This window comes from Littorina saxatilis, linkage group LG7, assembly GCF_037325665.1.
Source record: "Littorina saxatilis isolate snail1 linkage group LG7, US_GU_Lsax_2.0, whole genome shotgun sequence".
Classification (NCBI taxonomy): Eukaryota; Metazoa; Mollusca; class Gastropoda; order Littorinimorpha; family Littorinidae; genus Littorina; species Littorina saxatilis.
The window spans coordinates 26,178,073-26,188,967 of NC_090251.1; the positions used below are offsets into that span (position 1 = coordinate 26,178,073).

Consider the following 10,895-nt stretch of genomic DNA (forward strand, 5'->3'; position numbering starts at 1 on the left):
TTTATTTTATTTTATAGAATCAATACATTTCAAAAGAGACGGTGTAATACCAACAACACCTTGTCAGAAGGGTTCTTAAAGTGATATTGTCTAACAAATCAGGTGTCTCTTTTCGCCCCAAGAGCTGTGAAGTTCAGGTTGGGCGTTGTAATTATGTGACCACGTTCACACCAGGAAAACCTTAAAATAAACGTTTGAGTGTTAGGTTACTCAAATTGAAAACGGCTGTGTTTTAAGTTGCAATCCCAGACGGTAATTCTCATTGTTACGACGTTTTCGGCCAGTCATAATTTTCGTCTTACCTTTCGACCCTATTTCTAGATATACAGATTTAAAATTGAGCCGATAGCTACCGAGTTTGTTTTGGGTGTTGAATCGATGACAACACACACACAAGAAACGTCTTAGAATGAGTGTTTGAGCATTCTCTTTTTCAAATCTATATTCTGTTTTTGGTAGTTTTGTCGGACCGTGCGGGCAGTGCGTTTGTTTCTGTTATGCAAAGCGTTTTTAGCCCTGTATGACACGGAATGTGCATGCATTTAATAGAATATAGGTTTTGACTTCCTCGATCGAACGGTTTTAATCTACTTTGACGACTGGGTATTTATGAAAACTAAACAAAATATGATGACGAACAGAAGTCCGGACTCCTGACAGGAGAGCTGGGCGAAGATGACCGCAGGTGTTTCTAAATTACAGTACAGCGAATGTTCCTTGAACTTTTTAAGGTCCAATTCCGGCGTCAGAAAACTTTCTAAACTGGCGCCTTATGTGTACTTACAGTAATGTAAGGACGTGCTGTTACCGATTTGTTTTAATGATTTATTGCACTACGCATTGGCCATATAAACTTGGCTTGAAATTGTCTTGTTTTGCTTCGATCTACTTTTGTGTTCTTGAGATTACGCACACCTCGAACAAACACAGACTTGAATACACATGTGTACCTCTATGTCACTCGTCAATAGAACTTTGCATTAGAGTCCACCGTAAAAGCCCCAGCTTTGTATTGCCAGTCGTTGAAAAAATGAAAAGCCCCTCTTACAGTTTCTTTATACTCAACACTGACAGTTACTCATTTTAAATATCTACACAAACATGCACCCATTGAATTTCTTTCTGTGAGTTGTGACGTTTAAACAAACCTGAAGTATTTCTAATAATAATAAAAGCTTGAACATAATAGAACATATATTTAGCTCTTCTCCACAGCTCGAAGCGCTTTACAATGTTGTTTAGTGAAAAAAGGAAGGCGACAGAGTACGTTTCGTGGTATATTGTATGATAGTTTTCAACAGACGAGTTGTACAATTTGTCTGTCGACAACTATTTTTAACGTCAAATGACGTTGACCTTGGCACGTGTGAGGGTAACCCAAACAAGCATTCAGTCCAGAGCTGTATAATCTCCCCCCTCTCTTTATCTCTCTCTTTCTCTGTGTCACTGTATGTCTGGGTGTGTCTCTGACTCTCTGTCTCTCTTTATTCCTCTCCACTCTCTCTGTGTGTGTGTCTCTCTCTCTCTCTCTCTCTCTCCTCACACACACACACACACACACACACACACACACACACACACACACACGCACGCAAACGCACACACACATACACACACGCATGCATGTACACACACACACTCACAAACACACACACACACACACACACACACTCTCTCTTTCTCTCTCTATCTCTCTCTCTCTCTCTCTCTCTCTCTCTCTCTCTCTCTCTCTCTCTCTCTCTCTCTCTCTCTCTCTTTCTACCCCGTGCCATAGCCCGAAGCTTACAATAGTAAGAGAAACTTGGCAACTGTAACTTGTGTATGTAAATCCGACAACAGCAAGTTTGGTTTTAAACTGTACATTGTACATTTGGTTTGATTGTAATCACTAACTTTTTGATCTTGAGTACGCGATTTTTATTTTATTTTTTTAAATTTTTTTAGCTCTAAGTTATGCTTGTGTTGCTTCGTTCAGAGCTATACCTACGTCTTCTTTATACTCCCTGCTCATGTCTCTCACCATGAATACGTCCCGGTGTCGTGTGCCTGTTTCTACCTGTTGTAAAGTTGAAGGGTGGTGGGGGAGAGCTGGTAAAGGCGGTTCACGGGTATATGGGAACTTTAATGGGTCTTTTTGAAAACGCATTGAAAGGAGAGGGAAAAGAGGTTTGACATTCAATTCAACAAACAGGAAGACGTTAAATCCAGAAGAAAGATTGGCAAGGCTTGTCAAACAAAGCAATCCTAATTCCTCCGTCACGGTCGTGCAACTTGACATGAGAAAAGTTGTGCATAAAAACAGAATCACATTAGGATTTTAGACTCAGCTTTAGGTTACGATAGTCGTTGAGTTGCAGTCGGGAAATTTGCACTAATCATTTTTCGTTTTGTAATTGCAGTTCACACGTTTCTTTTCTTTTTTCCCGTTTTGTCTTCTGTTTTGCCTGTTTGTCTGCCTTGTTTTGTTGAGGATTTTGTTTTGTTTGTATATGATTTGTTATGTTGTGTTTTGGTTTGGTTTGATAGGTGTTGATCTCGTCGTAGGTTGACAACCTTTGTTGTTTGCTTATTTGTTTTGATTGTCTTTGTTCTTGAGAAAAACGTTCACATTTTTTCATTGTAATATCAGAAATATGTCCACCTTGGTAGCGGAATCTAAATGCGACTTGCAAACCCGCACGCACATCATGCACACATACACACACATACACACGCGCGCGCGCACACACACATATGTACATGAACACACACACAAAAATAAACACACACACACACACACAAACACACACACACACACACACTCACACACACACACACACACACACACACACACACACACACACACACACACACACATACACACACACAACTTGGATGAGTAATTTGACAGTGTACTTTTTCCAGGCAGAGTAACTAACTGTAACTTAATGCAAACAAAATCGAACACTGTTATAAACAATCTTCGAGATGTTTTACCCTTGTTTTAGGCTAGACGATTTTGGTTAAGCGTAATATGGACACACACTCTTTCCTCTTCGTTTGTAACTAAGTTATAAAGGAGGCCCGAGAAAAGGTACATCAAAAACTAAAATACTTTTTTCTGTGTTGAAAGATTTCAGGGGCAAAAAAAACAACAGCCGCATATAAAAAACTAAAAAACTAAAAACTAAACTAAAAACACAACAACAACATATGGAAGAATCATAGATGCTAGCAGAACGGTAGGCTACATATTAACAAGTCGCGTAAGGCGAAAATACAACATTTAGTCAAGCTGTCGAACTCACAGAATGAAACTGAACGCAATGCAATTTTTCAGCAAGACCGTATACTCGTAGCATCGTCAGTCCACCGTTTGTGGCAAAGGCAGTGAAATTGACAAGAAGAGCGGGGTAGTAGTTGCACTGAGAAGGATAGCACGCTTTTCTGTACCTCTCTTCGTTTTAACTTTCTGAGCGTGATTTTAATCCAAACATATCATATCTATATGTTTTTGGAATCAGGAACCGACAAGGAATAAGATGAAAGTGTTTTTAAATTGATTTCGAAAATTTAATTTTGATCATAATTTTTATATTTTTAATTTTTCAGAGCTTGTGTTTAATCCAAATATAACATATTTATATGTTTTTGGAATGAAGAAATGATGAAGAATAAGATGAACGTAAATTTGGATCGTTTTATATATATATATATAATGTTTTTTTTTACAATTTTCAGATTTTTAATGACCAAAGTCATCAATTAATTTTTAAGCCACCAAGCTGAAATGCAATACCGAAGTTCGGCCTTCGTCGAAGATTGCTTGGCCAAAATTTCAATCAATTTGATTGAAAAATGAGGGTGTGACAGTGCCGCCTCAACTTTTACAAAAAGCCGGATATGACGTCATCAAAGACATTTATCGAAAAAAAGAAAAAAACGTCCGGGGATATCATTCCCAGGAACTCTCATGTAAAATTTCATAAAGATCAGTCCAGTAGTTTAGACTGAATCACACACACACACGCACAGACAGACAGACACACACACACACACACACACACACACACACACACGCACACACATACACCACACCCTCGTCTCGATTCCCCCCTCTACGTTGAAACATTTAGTCAAAACTTGACTAAATGTAAAAACTAAGGTTCATAACTATACTCGTTTCTGTATTCAATGACAAAGCTTCGTAAGCTGCTCTTGTCATCGAGGGTTGAACCCGTGAGGTAAAACTTAGCAAAGTCAGTTTTCTGTTTGTGATCTAATTTGTGTCTGTGTGTCTGTCTCTTCAAGGAACGTTATGTCGACGTGCTAGTGAATGTTCCCCTTTCTCTAGAATCAAACGTTCCCTTAAACTAAACTGTCTCCGTTTTGTCCTGGATTCAGCCGCTCTGATATTCCGAGACCTCTGAGGAAGGGACATCTTGCGATAAAGATGAGTTCCCGGTCATTTTTGAACTTGCCTGGTTGTAGTATTCATCAGAATCTCGGTTAACCTCTGTCTCTTTGTTTAAACCTGTTGTGTCCGGTATTTCATAATCCTCGCTCTGGCCTCCGCTGGCAACCAGCGATTCATAAATTTGGTTTTCGTTTCTGTTGGAAGACAATCCTTCGTAAGTGCTGTTCTGATTGGCCAAGGCATTATACGGGTTTTCTTCGATGTTTCGATTGCCCAAGCCATCATACACGTTCATTGGCGTGAGGTATTCGTTAGAAGCGTCTGAAGCTCTTGAAGGGTCTCCATGATCTGTAAAAAGATGAATAAATGTCATCAGTAGCATAGTTCATCTCGTAAGGTGCCATTTCCTCTGAACTTTCAATCGCTTTCTAATGATTTCACATTGAACAAATTTTTTTTTTATAAAACTGCAAGAATTCAGTTTTATCGGTACACGGTACGTTTGGGTCAGAAAAGACATTAAAGTCAGGTTTCCAGAGGTTTATCAAACATGATTGCCCAAATCCACTTAAAAAATGATTTCTGATGTGATTCCTTTCCTCTGGATCCATTGAAGATTTAAAGCAATATTATCACGCAGAAAAAAGGAATCTCTTAACCTCTCGATATTAAATCAGCTGTTATTACTACCGTAATTGAAACAGCAAAATACATACCCGACATCTCCCGAGCATTAACTACAGAACTGTCGTCCACCAGAGTACCGACTGGCTGACCATGGAATCCCTGATTCTCATATACAGCGAGCTGTCGAGCTCCATCACTGCCAGAGCCTCGCCTTTAACAAAACAATGAACAAGATTTCATGTATTAACAAGAATGAAAACAATGAACAGTGCAGAAAAATGTTCTGGTTTTGACAAAAATATCTAGCTTTACCATGGCCAGTGTTTGTAACCTCCTGTCACGAAGGACAATGCAAATATCTAGGGCTGTCACGAAACAACTCTGCCTTTGATGTACGCGTGACTGTCAAGCAAGTACTATTACAGCGTGACATCATAAGAACATAAATTGAGTCAACATTGTGGGGGGTTCAAGTTAACTGTTTATAAGATAGGTCAAGTGTACGTCTGATACAGGGTAACCACAAGTGTGCTGTGCATGTGACCATGTAATCTGTCCTCGAACCACTTACTATACACACTCAAAACTTAGAAAGCATGTCATTTGGACATTAACAGGGAACAACATCCCACAAGAAAAAAAATTCTTACTGCATGGACAAGCTCTGTTGAACTTTTCTTCCTGTGTAGTGGGATGTAATTCTCGCACAATATAAAATGTATGTTGTTTTGAGGACGAAACCAGTTTTGAATGCTCAAAATAGGAATGTACTGATGTCTTTTGCTCAGTTTGCTTTCTACGTCTTTTCTTCACAAATAACACTACGATGATAACGACCACGACGACAACAATGACAGAAACGACGATAGCCACCAGTGAGCCTGTAGGCATATCTGCAGAACTTTCTTCTGTCAAAAAAACAAAAACAAGTCGTGTAAGGCGAAATTACTACATTTAGTCAAGCTGTGGAACTCACAGATTGAAACTGAACGCACTGCTTTCTGTGATTATTAACGAGCCTGTTTAGCGCGGTAGTGGTTGCGCTGTGCAGCATAGCACACTTTTCTGTACCTCTCTTCGTTTTAACTTTCTGAGCGTGTTTTTAATCCAAACATATCATATGTTTTTGGAATCAGGAACCGACAAGGAATAAGATGAAATTATTTTTAAATCGAATTCGGAAATTCTATTTTAATCATAATCTTTATATTCTTAATTTTCAGAGCTTGTTTTTAATCTGAATATAACGTATTTTATATATTTTGGAATCAAGAAATGATGAAGAATAAGATGAACGTAATTTTGGATCATTTTAGAAAAAAAAAAATGTAATTACAATTTTCATATTTTTAATGACCAAAGTCATTCATTAATTTTTAAGCCTCCAAGCTGAAATGCAATACCAAAGTCCGGCCTTTGTCGAAGATTGCTTGGCCAAAATTTCAATCAATTTTATTGAAAAATGAGGGTGTGACAGTGCCGCCTCAACCTTTACAAAAAGCCGGATATGACGTCATCAAAGACATTTATAGAAAAAATGAAAAAAAAACGTCTGGGGATATCATACCCAGAAACTTTCATGTAAAATTTCATAAAGATCGGTCCAGTAGTATACTCTGAATCGCTCTACACACACACACGCACAGACAGACAGACAGACACACAACAAGAAATGTGTTTGCAACATAAGGATAAGTCAATTAGGTGATGTGCAAACAAATATTATATGAAATCTCGGTGATCATTTCCATAAACAATATTGAAGCAATTGGTGTCGTCTGTCAAGTTCATTATGAGCAGGCGTGATGCTTAGACAGTGCAAAGGCGAAAACTATTTTTTGGCAACAACAACAGTGAAATTATTGTTTTGTAACTGTTCGCGTTTGATTTGTGGGTGACTTGTTTTTAACATATATAAAACAAATCGCGTGAAGCGAAATTAATATGCATTTCGTCAATCTGTAAAACTCCCAGAATTATACTGATCGATGCACTGCATTCCAGGAAGACACTTGAAAAACGTATATGATCCCTTGAAGTGACAAGCCAGTAAAGCCCAGTAGCGTAAAGCACTTAACAGAAAAACGGGCTTTTCTTTATTCGTTTTCACTTTCTGAGTTTGTTTTTAATACAAACATAACATATGTTTTTATAATCAGGAAATGATAAAGAATAAGAAGAAATACCGTTTGGAACGAGTACTAAAATGTTATTTTGAATTAGAATTTTCAGTTTATAATGACCAAACTCATTTGTTAGATCGTAAGCTTCCAAGCTAAAATGCAATTCCATAGTCCGGGCTTCGATCGTCAAAGGCTGCTTGACCAAATGTTCAATCAATTTGATAAACAAAAATGAGGGTGTGACAGTGCCTCCTCAACTTAAAAAAGCGGATATGACGTCATTAAATGCGTTTATCCACAAAACAATGGCCTGGGGATATCACACATACATCACCACCCTCGTCTCAATGTCAACAAAATGAGTCAACTTCAAAGTGTAGCCTGTGCGATCGTCATTAATTTTTGTCTGTCTGTGCGTATGTATGTATGTATGTCTGTGGTAGAAACTTTAACATTTGACTAAACACCGAAATACTCATTTTACCTGGTTATATTTTAAGCACCATCTTCAAACTATTGAAGTAATGATCAATATTTTGTCGGCATGGGTGTAGTTAAAGTGTGTATCCAAAGAAAACGGGTGATGGGGGGTTTTGAGGGGGTAAAAGCAGGTGACTGGTTTGTGTCGTGTGTGGTATGTAGACCAGGTCAGGGGTCAAGATCAGGTCAGGTCGCGTGAAGGATTGTGGTATAGATTCACTTTTCAGTTCTCACCTTGAGCTGCATTCGCCGATTCGGGGAAGACGATTTCCACATTGTTCGGTTTCTTAGCTCCAGAAAAATAGATAAAGAAGATACCAAACGAGATTTCTTACAGTTTGATCTGCACAGCGTTTTTCCAGTGTCTGCGCGAGGAAGAGCTGTCGAAAGCGCAGTGTCGATCTGGCAGTCGTGTCCCCGGTAAGTACAGACAGATCTAGTGTCTCCCACTCTTACAACGTGTCACCTACTGATAATCCGTTTTTTTTAAATTTCTTTTTATTTCAGCAGACACGGATATCAAACACAGTGCTAGGCAGTCACCTCTAGTGAAATGAGTTGATCTAAAGTGCCTGTAATGTTTGGATGTCTTTGTTCTTGGTTCGATTTATGTGAATTTCAAGACTTGCAGTAGAGTCTCAAGTTCACTCTGCCCGTATAAAACTGTCCACCATTTACTTGAACACGCAGATATAAGGAAACGGAATGAATCTGTTCTCAAAGTCAAAATTATTACGATTTTGCCTCAGTTTCAAAACATGCTCTGCCATGGTTCTGTCCTGTAAAATGTGGTACCTTGCAACAACTTCCTTGAATTTGAAAGACAGTGTTTGAATGCTTTTTAAAGTGGCTTGTATAACCCGACTATTCAGTATCAAAACACTGTTTATATTTGTGTAGGTTGTAGTCATCACAAGCAAAACAAGAAAAAGAAAATATAGCTGTCCTTTTGTGTCGATAGCACTACAGAAAACAGCGCAAACGATACGTAGCACAAATGACACGTAGCGCTAGCGGGACGCACCGTGGAAAAAGTGGCCACATGGCAGGTACCTATCGCTTAGTGTCTGCAGTACAAAAGACAAATAAGCTGATGGTAGATTTCCAAATGAACACAGTACCCTCAGTGATTTACGACGGGCAAGCTACAATCCAGGGCAGAGAACACAGCAGCGTTGTAATCCAACTCTTCATTTGTTTCAGGAAAGGTCGTCCTTGCAAATTAACATTGCAACTCTCTGATACAAATACTTAGTGCATAGTGTACTCTAAACAAGAGGTTGTGCTACTACAGGAACATCCCGATAATTGAGTGGGACAGGATTAAAAAGCTTCCCAGGGCTGCAATGAGGAAATGCATGTTTTTTTCTGTTATTGACCTTAATAGCTTTCACACAGCCAATAAATGAGAGATAATGGTCTTCTTGGGGACCGTTCATGCCCAAGCACGCGGAGCAGGTTGCCAGCAGGATAACGTGTCACTGGAAGATATCATAGACTTCGAAGTGCGAGGACCAGGGAAAATAACCTCATGTGAACCTGACCATCGTAACGCCCATATCTTTAACTCTTAGTCGTATGACAATTCCAAGAATAAATTATCTTGATACGCAAGCTCTAGGGTAGGCTAATGATTGTATTTGTAGATAAGCTTTGCCATGATAATTATGCTGATGCAGTTTAAAAGTGTGTCTGTATGTGCATGCGTGTTTGTGCGGTCTTGTGTGTGTGCGTGTGTGTGTGTGTGTGTGTGTGTGTGTGTGTGTGTGTTTGTGTGTGTGTGTGTGTGTGTGTGTGTGTGTGTGTGTGTGATTGAGTTTGTGTTACTGTTTGTCGATTTCTTACGGGAGCCTTGAAGGCTTCGCCTCCTGTTTTTTTAAAATCTGTTTTGTCCTGTCCTTATCTTATCACGTTTTACTTCAAAGACATCATGCATGTAAATTAATGTTTAAAGATCGTTGCTATTCCAATTACCCTTCTATCTTGACTGTCTTCAGCTGACTGTTGCTGGAAACTACTGTTATTGATATAACTAGTGAACGCTTATTGCTGATGCACAGTTCAACAATTAAGGCAATTAAACGACAGTAATCTATGTAAAGGGATCCTTTTTAAGCTGATATGTACCCAAACAGGAGCATTCGAATCTATAACAAAAAATTCTCCTGTTACCTTTCTTTGAATTTTCTTCTGTAGACAATGAAAATAATGACGAACACAACCACGACAGCCACAGCAGCCACCAACGCCCCGACGATGACGGCAACGTTTTTTCCACTTCCCCCGTCTGCACTTGATTTTTCCGTTGTAAATTCATAGCAATATTTGGGAAGTTCTGGAATGTTTTTACCCGAAGTGGTCCCGCCTGTCACCGAATACTGTGGAGAAGACGTCGTGGTGTTCTCTGTACCAGGAGTGGTTGACGTGACCAAATCGCAAGTGGTTTGACTGGAAACCTCCTCAGAATGTTCACTGGAAGCTGCAGACATAATTAGTAGATTAAATAATGGCAGCTTAATATGATTTTACGAGCCATAAGTCAATCAATCAATATGAGGCTTATATCGCGCGTTTTCCGTGGGTACAGTTCTAAGCGCAGGGATTTTTTTATTTTTTTATTTATTATTTTTTTATGCAATTTTATATCGCGCACATATTCAAGGCGCAGGGATTTATTTATGCCGTGTGAGATGGAATTTTTTACACAATACATCACGCATTCACATCGGCCAGCAGATCGCAGCCATTTCGGCGCATATCCTACTTTTCACGGCCTATTATTCCAAGTCACACGGGTATTTGGTGGACATTTTTATCTATGCCTATACAATTTTGCCAGGAAAGACCCTTTTGTCAATCGTGGGATCTTTAACGTGCACCCCCAATGTAGTGTACACGAAGGGACCTCGGTTTTTCGTCTCATCCGAAAGACTAGCACTTGAACCCACCACCTAGGTTAGGAAAGGGGGGAGAAAATAGCGGCCTGACCCAGGGTCGAACACGCAACCTCTCGATTCCGAGCGCAAGTGCGTTACCACTCGGCCACCCAGTCCATAAGTGTATGTATAACTACATTAGAATGTATGGCTGATAGCTTCAAGTAACGTTTTGTTTTTGATTAAAATGACAGCCACTTCAAGAACAATTTGAGTCAGCCAACGACAGCTTCTTCTAATGTGGTTTTCGGTAGTTTCATATATAACAACTTTACACATCAAACAGAAAAATCAGCTTGATTACCATACTGGAGACGATGTTCGGACAAATAT

General features: G+C 39.2%; 2 protein-coding genes across 3 annotated transcripts in view; one reads left to right on the plus strand and one right to left on the minus strand.

The window, feature by feature from the left end:
- Positions 1-10,895, plus strand: part of LOC138971029 (uncharacterized) — a 417,720-nt gene that overhangs the window by 108,511 nt on the left and 298,314 nt on the right. The window lies entirely within an intron of this gene.
- Positions 2,884-10,115, minus strand: LOC138971967 (uncharacterized). The gene is made up of 3 exons (XM_070344811.1): positions 9,799-10,115; positions 5,113-5,234; positions 2,884-4,744 (listed from the first exon to the last, which is right to left on the minus strand). The coding sequence occupies exons 1-3, from the start codon at positions 10,113-10,115 to the stop codon at positions 4,380-4,382; spliced, it is 804 nt and encodes a 267-aa protein (XP_070200912.1). The 3' UTR covers positions 2,884-4,379.

Coding starts and splice junctions, on each gene's coding strand:
- LOC138971967 (XM_070344811.1), bottom strand. CDS start 10,115: ATGTCTGCAGCTTCCAGTGAACATTCTGAGGAGGTTTCCAGTCAAACC. Junction 5,235..9,798: donor AGAAGAAAATTCAAAGAAAG/GTAACAGGAGAA, acceptor GTTTTGTTAAAG/GCGAGGCTCTGGCAGTGATG. Junction 4,745..5,112: donor TAATGCTCGGGAGATGTCGG/GTATGTATTTTG, acceptor ATCTTTTTACAG/ATCATGGAGACCCTTCAAGA.